Raw genomic sequence first — 17,210 nt, forward strand, 5'->3', positions numbered from 1 at the left:
CTAGCTGACTTCCCCATCATGTGAAGCTCCTGAACCCAGAGAGTAAGTGGACCTTGAGTCAACATTGTGTCGTCAGCTGCCGTTTCCGGAGCGAGTCTCCAGATTACCACAGTCCCGTTTTTAATCCCTGTGTAATAAGCTGCAGTTTCACTATCAGCAAACAGAGCATTAACATTTCATCGTGGCAGAGCCACTCCGAGAACAAACACGGCGAATAAAAACCATCGGAGCCCGTCGGTTTAATGAAGATCTGTGTTTACACTGCAGATGAAACCAAAACTCCTAATGGAAAAGATCCTCTGCTTCACTACCAAGCCTGAGAATATGTCAACAGACGGGAGGAACAGCGTTGCCAAAACAATGGAAATGAAAACTCCGAACCAATCAACGCAGTCCGAAAAAATAAATGCTGCTATATCTGTCGCTGATGTGAAAGCTTGCATTGACCGGGTTCGAAAAATAATACTAACGTGAAAAATATGCGTCTAGGGTGCAAAAGGCCTTAATCCAGTATTATTGATCAATGAGCTACAGTCTGGATCACTCCCCTGTAGACCAGCTACATCAGGTGGTCTTGGAGAGACCTGGGTCGAAGGGGTCTCATGGATCCGACCGTGAGCTCACCGCCTCCTTAGTACTCGCTTCGCCCTCTCTCTCCCTGGTGAGCTGTGACATCACTTGCACCGTGTCATCACCAACAACAATCACCATTGACTTTTGAACCTGTCACATGACCATTAAAATAGTTCAAAGACCCATTGTCTTTCAGTCGTCACCAGCCTCGTTTCTAATCCTGTTTTACCGTCCTTTATGGAGGTCTGTGAGGACCCAGGGGGGTCATTGAGGATCACGGTGGATCAGTAAGGGCCAAGGGTCTGTGAGGACCACGTCAGTCCACCTGCTCTCTCATCTCATTTTGCCCTCAGGGATCCAGAAAGTGCAGCTCGTTTCACACGACACTGATCTAATTTATGTCCATTCATTCATTAGGAAGTAGTAAAGAGAAAGACCAACAACAAAATCAATACAATAACACTATTATATCCAGGCATCATTAATCTTAACGACGGCCATGAGGCAAAAAACCCCCCGAGGAGGATCCGTGATGCGAAGCGGCTCAAAGTCTATTTCAGGAAAGTTTGTGTGGCAGCTGAGAATCATTTGGCGGGCTCGCCTCGGTCCGGCGTGGCCGCCCTCTGCTCCGTCTGAAACACCTCCGATCACGGCTGTGAGAGGTGAGCCAGAGTCCACATGACCACGCTGGAAATATCACACGTGCAAACGCCCCGCGATGCAGCGGAAACGGTTCTGAGCTGCTCACGCCAAGATGGATATATTCTACCAGGGGTTAAAGGACCATACCAGTCTAGTTCTGACCCCCTTTAAAGGACCATACCAGTCTAGTTCTGACCCCCTTTAAAGGACCATACCAGTCTAGTTCTGACTCCTTTGAAAGGACCATACCAGTCTAGTTCAGACCTCCTTTGAAAGGACCATACCAGTCTAGTTCAGACCTCCTTTGAAAGGACCATACCAGTCTAGTTCTGATGGCCTTTAAAGGACCATACCAGTCTAGTTCAGACCTCCTTTGAAGGGACCATACCAGTCTAGTTCAGACCACCATTAGAGGACCATACCAGTCTAGTTCTGATGCCCTTTAAAGGACCATACCAGTCTAGTTCAGACCTCCTTTGAAGGGACCATACCAGTCTAGTTCTGACTCCTTTTAAAAGGACCATACCAGTCTAGTTCACTCCTTTTAAAAGCACCATACCAGTCTAGTTCTGACCCCCTTTAAAGGACCATACCAGTCTAGTTCAGACCTCCTTTGAAAGGACCATACCAGTCTAGTTCTGACCCCCTTTAAAAGGACCATACCAGTCTAGTTCAGACCACCATTAAAGCACCATACCAGTCTAGTTCAGACCACCATTAAAAGGACCATACCAGTCTAGTTCAGACCACCATTAAAAGGACCATACCAGTCTAGTTCAGACCACCATTAAAAGGAACATACCAGTCTAGTTCAGACCACCATTAAAGGACCATACCAGTCTAGTTCTGATGCCCTTTAAAGGACCATACCAGTTTAGTTCTGACCCCCTGTAAAGGACCATACCAGTCTAGTTCTGACCCCCTTTAAAGGACCATACCAGTCTAGTTCTCATCCCCTGTAAAGCACCATACCAGTCTAGTTCTGACCCCCTTTAAATGACCATACCAGTCTAGTTCTGAGCACCTGTAAAGGACCATACCAGTCTAGTTCTGACCCCCTTAAAAAGGACCATACCAGTCTAGTTCTGACCCCCTTTAAAGAACCAACCCAGTCTAGTTCTGACCCTTTTAAAAGGACCATACTGGTCTAATTCTGAGCACCTGTAAAGCACCATACCAGGCTAGTTCTGATCACCTGTAAAGGACCATACCAGTCTAGTTCTGACCCCCTTAAAAAGGACCATACTGGTCTAGTTATAATCCCCTGTAACGAACCGCACCTGAGGACAAAATAATGATGCAATGTTGGATGCAAGCAGGCACCGAACAGTGAGGAGGATGAAGGTCAAAGTTCACAGCTGCCTGACAAAAAATATAAAGTCAAACTAAAAGTAAAAGGACAGGCGATCTTCTGCTGCCATCTGGCCAGACAGTTGTTCGCTCTGTGTGGCCATGGCAACGACCACAGCACATCCTGTAGATGCCAAAGCTACTCAGAAAAGGTGAGTGCGTTCCACCTGACCGGCGTTGAGCAGCAGACAGGAAGAGTGAGACAGGAAATCCAACATCTGGCAGCTGGAGAAGCAGATATTTACGACAAAGTCATGATGCAGCAGCACCTTCTACTATAATTAAGGCGTGTACGATCTAGAGATAATAAGTCAAAACAGTTTCAATGACAGATGAAACCAACTATCCATGGCAACGGTGGCACAAGCTAAGCTAACCCAGGTAGGACACAGGAAACCAAGCACCGTCCTGTCTGGGTTCATGACATCATCCAGATGTGCTCGGTGGATTTCACCAAGCTGGATTCACTGGATCTAGCAAGACCCACGTGGGCTGGTTTACCACAGCTGGAGGAACCCAGAATAAAAAGTATTTATCTGTGATTTAATATCAATAACCAGATGAAAAGGATGCTGAAATAATTCCATAATGATGGTGATCAGTAAAAAGTGTGAAGTCATGCTTTGTTAGGTCTGTCTGCAAGACCACAAGCTAAGAACCTTTAAAACGCTTGTTTTCTGAATGGAGTCTGGTTGATGGGTGCTAGGCTATGCTAACATTGTAGCTGCTCCATCAACACTCCAAATAAGGTCATCTAGACATAAATACAGCAGAGATCTTGTTGTTTGGACCACAGACAGTCTCTGGTCTAAGTGTGTAGAACACTGCCGGAGGGATTAGCATAATTTCTTCCTCATTTGTCGCTGTAATTTTAGTATTTTTATGTCCTTTAATCTGAGTGAATTTCATCCACAACAACACAGTTCAACTTCTTGTTTACATGTCGTCACAGCAGCTGCCACTCTTGGATGAAGGCCAATACAACCACAGTGAGATCTGCCACATCATCATCATCATCATCATCATCACCTTTATCACACCCAGCTAGCGGTCAGATGAGAACAGACTTTATAAATAGATGCTCACAGACCACGAAGGTTCACAGAGTACAGTTTATAACAAGATGCAATGTAAACTGGTTCACTGTTTTTTGGTCCTGTTTTGGTGCAAAACAAAAAAAAATGCTTTATTTGCATGTTCTATTTGTGACTCATTCTACACTCAACAAAAATATAAACGCAACACTTTTGTTTTTGCTCCCATTTTTCATGAGATGGACTTAAAGATCTAAAATTCATTCCAGATACACAATATTACCATTTCTCTCAAACATTGTTCACAAATCTGTCTAGATGTGTGATAGTGAGCACTTCTGCTTTGCTGAGATAATCCATCCCACCTCACAGGTGTGCCACATCAAGATGCTGATCTGACATCATGATTAGTGCACAGGTGTACCTTATACTGCCCACAATAAAAGGCCACTCTGAAATGTGCAGTTTTGTCTCACAGCAAAATGCCACAGATGCCACAAGCATTGAGGGAGCGTGCAATTGGCATGCTGACAGCAGGAATGTCAACCAGATCTGTTGCTCGTGCATTGAATGTTCATTTCTCCACCATAAGCCGTCTCCAAAGGCGTTTCAGAGAATATGGCAGTACATCCAACCGGCCTCACAACCGCAGACCACGTGTAACCACACCAGCCCAGGACCTCCACATCCAGCAGGTTCACCTCCAAGATCGTCTGAGACCAGCCACTCAGACAGCTGCTGAAACAATTGGTTTGCATAACCAAACAATTTCTGCACAAACTGTCAGAAACCGTCTCAGGGAAGCTCAACTGCATGCTCGTCGTCCTCATCGGGGTCTTGACCTGACTCCAGCTCGTCGCCGTAACAGACTTGAGTGGGCAAATGCTCACATTCGATGGCGTCTGGCACGTTGGAGAGGTGTTCTCTTCACAGATGAATCTCGGTTTACATTGTTCAGGGCAGATGGCAGACAGTGTGTGTGGCGTCGTGTGGGTGAGCGCTTTGCTGATGTCAATGTTGTGGATCGAGTGGCCCATGGTGGTGGTGGGGTTATGGTATGGGCAGGCATCTGTTATGGACGAAGAACACAGGTGCATTTTATTGATGGCATTTTGAATGCACAGAGATACCGTGATGAGATCCTGAGGCCCATTGTTGTGCCATACATCCATGAACATCACCTCATGTTTCAGCAAGATAATGCACGGCCCCATGTTGCAAGGATCTGTACACAATTCTTGGAAGCTGAAAATGTCCCAGTTCTTGCATGGCCAGCATACTCACCGGACATGTCACCCATTGAGCATGTTTGGGATGTGCTTGACCGGCGTATACGACAGCGTGTACCAGTTCCCACTAATATCCAGCAACTTCGCACAGCCATTGAAGAGGAGTGGACCAACATTCCACAGGCCACAATTGACAATCTGATAAACTCTATGCGAAGAAGATGTGTTGCACTGCATGAGGCAAATGGTGGTCACACCAGATACTGACTGGTTCTGAGTCCCCAGACCCCCAATAAAGCAAAAAAATGCACATTTCAGGGTGGCCTTTTATTGTGGACAGTCTAAGGCACACCTGTGCACTAATCATGATGTCAGATCAGCATCTTGATGTGGCACACCTGTGAGGTGGGATGGATTATCTCAGCAAAGCAGAAGTGCTCACTATCACACATTTAGACTGATTTGTGAACAATGTTTGAGAGAAATGGTAATATTGTGTATCTGGAATGAATTTTAGATCTTTAAGTCCATCTCATGAAAAATGGGAGCAAAAACAAAAGTGTTGCGTTTATATTTTTGTTGAGTGTATGTTAAAGGGAAGTAACAGATTACAAGATAAATAAATAATATTGGATGTCTTGCAACCAGTAGAAGGAAGTGACCATATTTGGACTGTGAAAAGAGCGATGTGTGGATCTTATGAACACAAGCCGGCAGAGCGGCACCCTGACCAGCAACCTTACTGGATCTGGATCCATGTGGATTCTGGTGTGAAGCTACTAACAAAGTTAGCTTCTATAATTCAAGGTTCAATTTTACAGCTATGTGTTAAAGTCATCTTAGTAGCTAACTAGCATTGGTAGCGTAGTAGCAACCTGTCAATCAGCAGGTAAGCCCCGCCCCCTAAAGCATCCCCTGCTTTCTGGTCTACTGGACTCTAAGTGGACCTGTCAATCAACAGGTAAGCCCCGCCCCCGAAAGCCTCCCCTGCTTTCTGGTCTGTTGGACTCTAAATGGACCATAATGTAAATGAACATCATGCTGGATTGAAGAAGACTTGAAACTAGAGATTGAGACTTTACTGAGATAATACATCAAGGGAGAAGTAGGCTCATTCCCCCCCTTCTATTCAACCAGAGAGGAGTCGCCCCCTGGTGGCCAGCAGAGAGAATGACACATTGAGGCACTTCAGCTTTGGCTTTACTTTTCTTTTCTGACGTCCGGACTAACTCGTTATGTAATGATTCATATAATTTACATACTCAGTGGATGGTTTCAGTGAACCGGAAGCTTCTACATTTGTTATGCCGTGAGATAAAGTGACGGCTGTTTAAAATGCAAACAGCCCTCCAGGATGACAGGTTGTCTCGTCTCTGTACTTTTCTCTCTCGGTGCTGTTGATGTCGTTTTGGCTGCTTCCGTCGACTGATCCTTCCATAAATAAATCCCCTCTCCCTGTCTCCCGGCGCAAGCTGCACGCTCGCCAAAAAAACATTACCTGCAGCCTGGCCGCTCGTCCAATCGGCATTGTCGCCGCGGGTCACCGGCCGCTGCTGCAGGAGAACAGCGAGGAGGCGGCAAAACACGTTTCTGTTTGTGCTGACAAAAGGGGCGTCGGCCAGAACGGGGGAAAAGGTCGGCTGAGGAGGAGGTTCGAGATTCAGAAGCACTAATGAGGAAGAACAAGGAGGAGGAGTGCAGCTTTAATGAGGAGAGAAAAGGGAGGTGGGGAGGAAAAAGAGAAAAAGAAAGGGACTTGGAGAGAGAGAGAGAGAGAGAGAGAGAGAGAAAGAGAGAGAGGACTGTTGGGATTAAGAGGACAAGATGAAAGCGAAAGAGGAGGAGAGAGGGATAAGGGTGGCAGGAGGTTAAAGAGGGATGATGAGATGAAGGACGGGCAGAGAAAAAAGGAGAAGGACAGAGGTGTAGCAGGAGGGAGGAGGAGGGAAACAAAAACAGAATGTTTCCTAGAGATAATGACAAGAAGGACAAAGAGTGAAAACAGAAGGAGGCTGGCAGGGGGTTCAACAAGGAGGAGAAATGTATGATGGATGCTGCTGGAGGATAGAGAGGAGAAAACGGTGGAGCAATAAGGATAAACAAGAAAAGGTGCAGAGGATTGTGGGAAAAGGTCAGCAAGTGATGAGAAAGCACAAGGACGAAGAAGAGGAGGAGGAGGAGGAAGAAGAGGAGGAGGAAGTCAAGGAGGAGATGGAGGAGGAGGAAGTAAGGCAGGAGGTCAGGGAGGAGGAGGAGGAGATGGAGGAAGAGGAGGAGGAGGAAGTCAGTGAGGAGGAGGAGGAGGAGGATGAAGTCAGGGAGGAGGAGGAGGAGGAGGAAGTCAGTGAGGAGGAGGAGGAGAAAGAAGTCAGGGAGGTGGAGGAGGAAGAAGTCAGGGATGTGGAGGAGGAAGTCAGGGTATTAAAACACGAGCTCTGGTCACATGGTTGTGTTTAATTCGTCCACCACGGAAAACGTTGTTTGCGAGTCCAGCAACACGTGTCCTTGAACACAAATCCCTACATTTCTCCGAATTATGACATGAAATATTTCCCCAGAAACCTGATTCAGTCACATTTCTGTCAAACAGCTTCTCTACACAAACATTCCACGGGGAATCTCCGGTGACATTAACCGCCACGCGGCATCACCTGCTCCGTCGTCAGACCGAAACGCCGAACACGTGTGGTTCTATTCCTGAGCTGAGAACTCAGTTACACTTCAGGTGAGAAAGTGACGCGGCACGCCGCAGAAAATAGATCCGGGACCGATCACCATAAATCACTCCAGTATTTCTTATCTTTCACTCCTGTTCCTGAAAGCCGTTGATTAAAATTCTGCGACCGTAAAAAAACAAAGACAAAAAACGCTAAACCTTTCCACTAACCCTGAAATAATTATAATGCCCATAATAATCACATTAAAACCTTGTAGTTTTCCTATTAACTCTTTATTTCATGGGTCATAATTTGCCAATCATTTCCTCGAGATGAATGAAGTGAAAAGAGATCAGTGTCTGTAATTACAGGCAAAATAAGGACAATAGCTACTTCTACTCCAATTAACCCTTTGAGCCCCGGCCTTCTCTGGCACCTCCCGTTAATGACAGGGCAGAGGCTCTGCTAGTTGGGTCATACTTGTTCAGTGTCGGGGGTTTGATTCTCGGTGATGCGGTACAGAACAGCGCTGCACTTGAGTTGTAGGCCAATGTTTTTGCAACAATTTAAATCGGATGGTTTTATTATTTGGTGGACACTAGGGGTTTCCCCGACTAAGAATTTATATAGTCAAATCTGATTGGTCAAGCCAATAGTCGACTGATCGTCAAATCATGTTTTTTTTTAGCTCATTGATTGAAAAAGCTCCATAAAAGTTGCTCTCCAGGACCTCCAGGGTAGACAGCGGGTCATTAATCACCGCCTATAGCCCGAATGGAATGATCATGTGTTTTGCCAACGATTCGACTATGAGATTGGCAGTCCAATCAGGCTCCTTAGATCGAATCGTCCAATCGTCGACTATTTGGGGTCACCCCTACTAGACATACAGATGTAACGCGTCCACAGGACGACGCAACAGAACCGGTGACGTAGCATTAAATATTGAGAACGGGTGGGGAGGTGTACAGATCCAACAACACAGGACTTTCAACAACGAGACCTAACCTAACATTTGTGTATGTTGCCCAAACCTAGCTGTACATAGCTGCTTTAAGCCCAACCATGTGGTTCAACAATAATTTCAATCGAAACACATTCGTCTAAAAGTCGTGCTGAGTGACAGGAAATCATTAGATGTCAATTGTTACATTTTTTTTTCACAAACTGCCTTTAGACTGTGTTGAGTTGTAATATGTAACAAACATGGAGTTCCCCAAGGCTCCCTTCTCGGGTCTTCAAAGTTCAACATCTACTAAAAAGGGCTTATCATAATTATGCAGACGACACAGACATTTAAATAACCAAATCACCAAGTAAAATATGGGCCCATACAGGCACCGATGAGTGCGTCAAACAATCCAATGACTGGATGAAGTTTCCAACTCCAACTAAGTGCTGATCTAGAATCCATTGAGAACTAAGCCAGAAGTCTGGGTAAGGACAAAATCCATATCAATCCCCAAAACAACAACAGTTTCAACAATTTCTCTCCTGTTTCTGAACGTGACCTGATTTTTGTTTGTTTGTTTTTTTTTGGAATCGTTTCCTGCTAGCGTTTGAAGGTTCGGGCCAACTGATCCTGGTTCAGCTAGTTTGGAACAACTGAAAAGTAGGTCAGATAATGATTTCCTGTGTTGGACTGATAAAATTGAATAGTTTAGCAAAAAATAAAAATATTCAAAAGATAGTTTTGTAAAAGAGTGATGTTCTTCCGGTTTAAATTTTTTTCTGGACATATTTCATAATTCCATCTCACTGATACGCTGCTCTAGTCTCGAGATTCACATCCAGTCTTGGCTCAACACCTGATTCGCCTTCGGGCAGCGGTGACCATCTGATCCTGCTTTGTCGTTTCTTTAAAGGGGCTTCCATGTTGGAACTTCTACGCTCTTCTACGTACACGAAGATCTTTGTGTACGGCCATCACCATCACCATCGTGGACGTGGCGACACGGTAGAGTCTAAAAACGGCCAAATAAACAGATTTATTTCTGCTGTAAAGTCGGGGATTGACTCTCTTTCGAGGCCCCTACTGGTCATTTCAGGAACTGCAGCTTTTGGCTTTCATATCTCCTCACCGGAGCAGCTGCGGCATTTTCCATAAACATAAATACTGAACCAATTAAACAAACTGTCCCCTTAGTTAGTCTTTTATTAAGCATCGTTGCCCTGTCTCATATTTGATATTACAGATCAATAATCGGCTACAGGTTTCCACTGAAACTCACGTTTCATGTGGGATTTCACCACAAACCTCATCCTGGAAGCACCACTGCTGCCGTCAGGCTCGCACAATTATCTTCTCTCGACGCATTTAAATACACAAACACACACCAACCTACGCACGCACACGCACACACACACACACACGCACACACACACATCTGAGCACCTTCTGGTTGGTCTGTTCTTCTGGGGGTGTTTGAATCCCACAAAAATACTGCAGAACACAACACACCGAGTAATCTCACACACACACACACACACGAGCCACAGTTGGAGCAGCGCAGCCTGTTAATATGAGCCTGTTTCTCTGCCTGCTGCAGTAAAGCTGGTCGGTGCGTCTCTATGATCTGAGGTGAGTCGACATAATAAGCCCTGATCATCCACCCACAGCACTGCACACACAAACACACACACACACAGACAGACACACACACACACACACACACACACACACAGTAGAGTGCAGGGTGGTAAGCATTTTGCTGCATCATGCCTCGGCCCTTCTTAAGAAAGAAAACGGGAGATGCAGAGTAGAGGACTGAACGCTGAAACTACCAAGGACACTTCCTGTCCAACACAAGCAGACGGGAAGTCATTCAGGCTTCTGCTGTTGCCATGATGACTGCAGGGAATCCTGTTCTCTTGGTATTATGAAATATCTTATGCTTTATTCAAACCAAACGCAAAGCTGCTTGATTACATCCAAAGTCAATGCAAAGACAGGAATACACGCAAATTCTCACAGGAAGTCGCATCAGAGATTCTGGTTGACGTTGTGTCTCCAAATCATCGTCCTGATGTCACTCAATCCTAAATGGAGGAACCAAATGTTGCCTCCTGGGTCTGTGGTCCCCCAGAGGTCTAGATAGTAGCTCACATTAGTCCAGAGACCGGACCAGACTATGTGGAGGAACCAGAGACTGTCTGTGGTCCCCCAGAGGTCTAGATAGTAGCTCACATTAGTCCAGAGACCGGACCAGACTATGTGGAGGAACCAGAGACTGTCTGTGGTCCCCCAGAGGTCTAGATAGTAGCTCACATTAGTCCAGAGACCAGACCAGATTATGTGGAGGAACCACAGACTGTCTGTGGTCCCCCAGAGGTCTAGATAGTAGCTCACATTAGTCCAGAGACCGGACCAGACTATGTGGAGGAACCAGAGACTGTCTGTGGTCCCCCAGAGGTCTAGATAGTAGCTCACATTAGTCCAGAGACCGGACCAGACTATGTGGAGGCACCAGAGACTGTCTGTGGTCCCCCAGAGGTCTAGATAGTAGCTCACATTAGTCCAGAGACCAGACCAGACTATGTGGAGACACCAGAGACTGTCTGTGGTCCAAACAACAAGGTCTCTGCGGTATTTATGTCTAGATGACCTTATTTGGAGTGTTGATGGAGCAGCTACAATGTTAGCATAGCCTAGCACCCATCGACCAGACTCCATTCAGAAAACCAGCGTATTAAGATCCTGACTCTCAGAGCATCATGTTCTGCTTCACAGAAGCAAACAGCAGAACGACCTGGAATTAAACTCAAGTACAAAAAAAAAAAAAAAAGCCAAAATAAAGACTCACATATTCTGACCGCTCATTCATTTAGTTTCTGGTTTTTAAGCTTGGAGCCATGTTGTGAAAGCCGGCGTCTCTCCATGACCACGGTGGTTATTCTATGAACTCAGTATCTCTGCTGCTTCCCTCCTGGACGCGACGTCGCCGTGATGTGTGACTCAATCAGCGATGCCTCCTTTCTGACGCTCGTGACTTTTCTCCTGCCTTGAGGTGTGAAATGAAAACCCATTAAACCTGACTTTTCTTTCTACCCCGCCGCCGTAGCTTTCATCAAAGAACCGCAGAGATCGAGATGAAACACAAAACGGCAAACTGAATGGCCTGGGAAGAGGAAGAAACGGATGAGGTTTTGTTTTCACGACAGACCATTGAGGTGATAAATAAGCAGGAAACGACCCTGTTTGATTGTTTGATGCAGAAGAGATACGAGAGGAGGACACTGGAAACAGGAAGTGGTTTGGTATTAAAAGCCATCAGCAACAAAAGCAACAGATAATCCAAAAAATCCCCTGTATGTTCACACGGTTGGTTGTAAAGCAAAGTACACTTTCTCATGTACTCAACCCACAATTCATCAGGAGAAGTAGTGTTCAACAGACGGTCACTAATCCAGCGTTAAAGACCATCATGCATTGCGCTGAAGAGAAAGTAGCGACAGCAGCGTGATCAAGAAGAATCCCTGAAAATAATATATTTAATGATTTAATCAACTCATTTAAGTGGTACCTGATAATGGATTACTTATATTATTATGAGGGGTTATGACCTCAGATGGAAAATCCAGTCTTAGACATTTGATTAGTCTCACCAACGGGTCGTTCCATTCTGGCTACACGGGGATGCTAAATGTTGGATTTTCCATAGAATTGCTTGGTTTATCCCCCCAAAAAATCATGACTTAAAAAAATTTACAAAATCAGCCTATTAAGTTAGGCTCAGGAGGTAGAGCGTTTGGCTGGCAAGATTTACCATTTAATATACCGTTATATAATAAATCACCATTTGTGGGACTATTGGAGCAGCCTGTTGGGCTATAAAACAAATAAGTCTACTGTTTTAAAAATGTATTATTTTAGCACCATCAGAGTCCAAAATATATATTGAATCAATGAAGGATTCTATAAAAATCAGCAGGGGAAGTCTGACTATGGATCCCCTCCGCTGTGTTTCAGCACCCTGGATAGCGCCACACCGACGAGGAAAGAATGGATTGAACGACCGATGGCATTATTCTGTAGACAGTCAAATGAACATCATTAAACATAATCTTACAGAAAAACTGCCATTAAAATGCACAGATCTATTTCCTGCTCCCCAGTGGATGAACCATCTGGTGGGCCCATTGTGTCTCGTAACGCCACCCTCAGGACAAACTCGACTAAATCATCAGTATGTAATAATAACGGTGTGCAGCATGCCCGGCGTTACCAACACACTTCGCTGCCGAAATCCGTCCCACAATGCTCGAGCTGGGAGTCAGAAATCAGCTCGGAGGTTTCCAAGCAACAGCCTCGCTCCTCTGGGATTAAAGCAACGACGCTGCTGACTCAACTCCTTCAGCAATGCTTCCCCACCGGCCTGCATGACTCATTCCAAGTCTCTTTTCTCTTCCTCTGCTCTCCCAGTCGGCAGAGCAGAGAGCTAATGAAGCACCACGCTGCCTGGGGGGCCCCAGGGTCCTGGGGGGGTCAGGGGTCGGAGTCCAACCTGTACCGCCACGCTGAAAAGGGAGGAGCTGAATCTCTGAGAGGAACTACAAGGAAACAAGTGGCTCAGTAATGTTGAATGGGGAATACACATGTCTGCCATGATTCCAGGTACTACGGTGTCCTGGAAGGAATGCAAGTGAAGGGAGTGAAGCCAACCCTGAAAAGCCTTATACTGTCGTTCTCCCTGCTGGCCACCAGGGGGCGACTCCTCTCTGGTTGTATAGAAGTCTATGAGAAAATGGTCCTACTTCTCTCTGCTGGCCACCAGGGGGCGACTCCTCTCTGGTTGTATAGAAGTCTATGAGAAAATGGTCCTACTTCTCTCTGCTGGCCACCAGGGGGCGACTCCTCTCTGGTTGTATAGAAGTCTATGAGAAAATGGTCCTACTTCTCTCTTGATGTATTATCTCAGTAAACATTGTAAACATGAGTTTATGGTCTCAATCTCTAGTTTCAAGTCTTCTTCAATCCAGCATGATGTTCATTTAGTACATTATGGTCTGTTTTCTCAGACAGGATTATGTAAAGAACCACTGGCACGGTTGTCTTGATCGTGCGTGTCAAGGACGAACCCATTTCATTTTGGAACGGATCCGAATCATGAGGTTGTTTTTCACTTTCATTGACTTTGTTGGACACGGTGAGTAGACTTGGCGTCGGTCTGCAGCTCTCAGTGTCCTTCTAGTTGTTATTCTGCTGGTTTGTTTATCATATTTTGTTTTTCTACAGTCTGATTTGTTCAGGATACATACCATAAAAAGTACCACATATTGTAGAAATAGCGAAGTATTGGATTTGAGTATAAAGTGAGGACATGAGCCGAACACGTTGACTGCTGTGTGAGCAACACGTCTGTTAACAGACTATAAACAGCTGATTACACTCCGACTGTCACATGACTCAAACTGTGATTTTTACCGTCTGATTGGATGAAAGTGTCAAACTGTTTGATGTGTCGTTAACACGAGCAGAGTTAAGTGTGAGGTCTGACGGGTCCGAGGGCCCAAAACAGAGACTCGTTACTGAGGGGGATCAACCCCTCCTAACGAGGGAAGAGAGAGGGAGGAGGAGAAAACAGGGAGTGAGGAGGAGAAAACAGAGAGAGGAAGAGGAGAAAACTGAGGAGAAAGCAGAGAGAGAGAGGAGGAGAAAATGGAGGGAGGAGAACACAGGGGGAGGAGGAAAAAAACAGAGCAGAAGAGGAGAAAGCAGAGAGAGGAAGATTAGAAAACAGAGAGAGGAGAAAGCAGAGAGGAGGAGAAAACAGAGAGGAGAAAACCGAGAGCGTGGAGGAGAAAACAAAAAGAGGAGAAAACAGAGAGAGGAGAAAACAGTGAGAGAGAGGAGAAAACAGAGAGGAGAAAACAGAGAAAGTGGAGAAAACAGAGGAGGAGAAAACAGAGAAAGAGGAGAAAACAGAGAGTTCCTCAAATTTGAAATTCCAATTGTTGAAAAGTAGAAAAGGGGAACAAAGTCTGAACTACTTTGCAGATTATAATTTATGAAATATATCTATATTTTTAAAAAGTAAAAAGTGGCCATTAGAGTATAAATCAAAAATAATATGATATATATTATTCTGTTATTGATTACTGATTAACTATCAATATTCTTGGTCTTCCAGATTATTCCCACCTGAAGAAATCTATATTTATGGTTTAGAAGCTCACAGTATTCTTTATGTTGAGGTGGGATTTGAAATGATGTAAAAGACATCAAGAAAGTTTTTCTTCATTATTTTAGATGAAATGACAAGAGGGCAGAACACACGTTATATATTTACAAAATATTGCCTCAGAAAAGTGTGACAGGACGTTAAAGTTCCTCAGGAGTTCTTCCTCTCTGCTTGAAGTCTCAGTTCACTTCCGTTCAGGTGGCAGACCAGATCCTGGTCCTTCACTTAAACCACTTCTCCTCATACTCCTTTAAGTGCATCCCACAATGCATCACTGTCAACACTGATGCCACGCCGGTTGCTGCAGGATGTGCCCGTAAGCTGCTCTTACAACAGACAATAATCACCAAACATGAAATCATAACATCCATTACATAAACAAAACCATTTTTTCAAATGATATTTAATCTACTTAATCCTAATAATTACGCATCCAGCCAACGCTTGTTGTTATAAAATGTGCTCTCTGTGTAAGTTGACTTTACTTATTATTATGATTGACAAATGTCCAAACAATATGCACTTAAAGCGGATCTAAAAATCCATCCTTCTTGATGAGATTGATATATAATAATAATAATAATAAAAAAATAATAAAAAATGAATAAACAAATATTTATCGTAGAATAAAATACTAATAAAAATATTTATTATAATACCAATTATGGTGGAATTATTTAATTCTACTCTTATAATAACAGTAAAATAAACTAACAATAGAACCAATCCACTCAATTATATTCATATTAACAATAACAACAATAGGGTACTGAACGTATTGTATTGCCTTTCAACATAATATCATGTCCCCTCAGGTATTCGTCTATACTTCTCATTAAATGTTTAACGACCCAGAGAGATGTTTGATTGTTGCAGCATCATCATCCTTCTTCTTCTTCTGTGAAAACGAAAGCGAACCTCCGACAGCTGCTGGAGCGTCGGACACATGTGACATCTGTCTGCCTGCCAACATCTGTCCTGGACCAGCAAGGTGCCCCAGTCTCACCCGAGACCTCCTCCTCCCTCCTCCTCCTCTTATTACTCAGCTCCTCTCTGACTGATATCACATCACCGCCGGCTCTGCAGCCTTTTTTGGCGTCTCTTTTGTCGCCGTCGTCGTGCCAACAAAGCAGATTTTGCAGTTTAAAATCGAGGACGCGGACAATAAGATTCAGCTCTGTGACTCGTGTCGTCTTACAGTGTGTCAGCAGTTCACCAGCTGCTGCACACCCATCCTTCCTCCTCCTCCTCCTCCTCCTCAGCAGCACCCAACACACCCCTCCATGTCAAAGACCAGACCTCCAACTGGGCAAGTTTCAACTTCCGGTGTTGTCCTTAAGACAGGAGGAAGCCCCTTATCTTTAAGGGGGACGTGAAGGGCAGATAAGGGTTCTTCTGTTTTTTTTAAGGCAGATTCCTCCTTAAAGAACAAAGTTTAAGGTCGTTGCATCAAAGAAGCACAGACGGGGGGAAAAGAGACAGGTGGAGACACGGACACGCGCGCATGCACACGGACACGCGCAGACACGACAGGTCAATAGTAGCAAAATCGCCTCCTCCGCCCCCAGCTGATCCACCACCAGCTGTACCACTGCTGACAAAATACTAGCATTAATACTACTAATGAGTACTTGTCTCACTGCGACCGGCACGCACGCGCACACGCCCGCGAGCTGCCCTCATGTCGCATTTCATCAACATTTACAACCATCAGAGAGGAACGGAGAGCACGCGCAGCAGCAGTGCGGCATCACCGGCGGAAAACGCGCAGCGGACGTGCGCGCGGACGCAGAAACACAGTCGTTGTTGTTGTTGTTGTTGTTTTCTTACCAGTACAGCAGCTTGTTGTGCAGGATCGCGGGCGTTTTGTCCGAGGCGCAGTTGATGCACCACATTGTTGCTGCTGGTGAACGTTGCTGCTGCCGCCGATGCAACAACAACCGGGAGGAGAGCGACACACCGGCCAGAGAGAGGGAGGGAGGGAGGGAGGGAGAGGGGGGAGACAGGTGAATGAGAGAGAGAGAGAGAGACAGGTGATACCGAGCGACTATCCAGTGCTGCCTCAGCCTCTCTCTCCTGCTCTGTGTCTACCTCCCTCCACCCCTCTCTCCTTCCCTCGCTCTTCGTCAGAAGCGCATCATCCTCCCGCCTCCTCCTCCTCCTCCTCCTCCTCCTCCCTCTCTAATAGTCTTCAATGCGTTCCTGGTTTTTCCTCCATCTAACGTCCCCCTTTGTGATTAACGACATAATGTTCATCCACTTGAAGTCGAGTTGAAATTAAGAAAAAAAAGGAAGCCTTTAGATCACATCCGGTCTGAGATGAGATGAATTAAGATAATCCTGTAGGCTATTATCACCATGGCGGGGGAAAAAAACTAAATAGTACAAATATATACATCGTAGAGGGACGGAAGTGATTGAATTCACATTATTGCACAAATGAAAGAGGATATTATGTTGATATTTTACAGGTTATTGGTATTTGCATATTGAGCACTATATATATATATATATATATATATGCCCAAAAAGTTACACAAAAAT

The 17,210-nt window shown here is 45.1% G+C and overlaps 1 protein-coding gene across 1 annotated transcript in view; it reads right to left on the reverse strand.

Annotated features, from left to right (window-relative positions):
* Positions 1-16,628, reverse strand: part of LOC311017807 (IQ motif and SEC7 domain-containing protein 1-like) — a gene marked incomplete at its 3' end in the record, with an annotated part of 39,032 nt that extends 22,404 nt beyond the window's left edge. Inside the window, 1 exon segment of the mRNA XM_084016384.1 lies at positions 16,497-16,628. Within this exon segment, the coding sequence (XP_083872510.1) occupies positions 16,497-16,561 (65 nt within the window). The 5' untranslated portion in view covers positions 16,562-16,628.
* Positions 16,629-17,210: the final 582 nt, after the last annotated feature.

This window comes from Eutrigla gurnardus (assembly GCF_963514095.1).
Source record: "Eutrigla gurnardus genome assembly, chromosome: 8".
In the NCBI taxonomy this organism is placed as follows: Eukaryota; Metazoa; Chordata; class Actinopteri; order Perciformes; family Triglidae; genus Eutrigla; species Eutrigla gurnardus.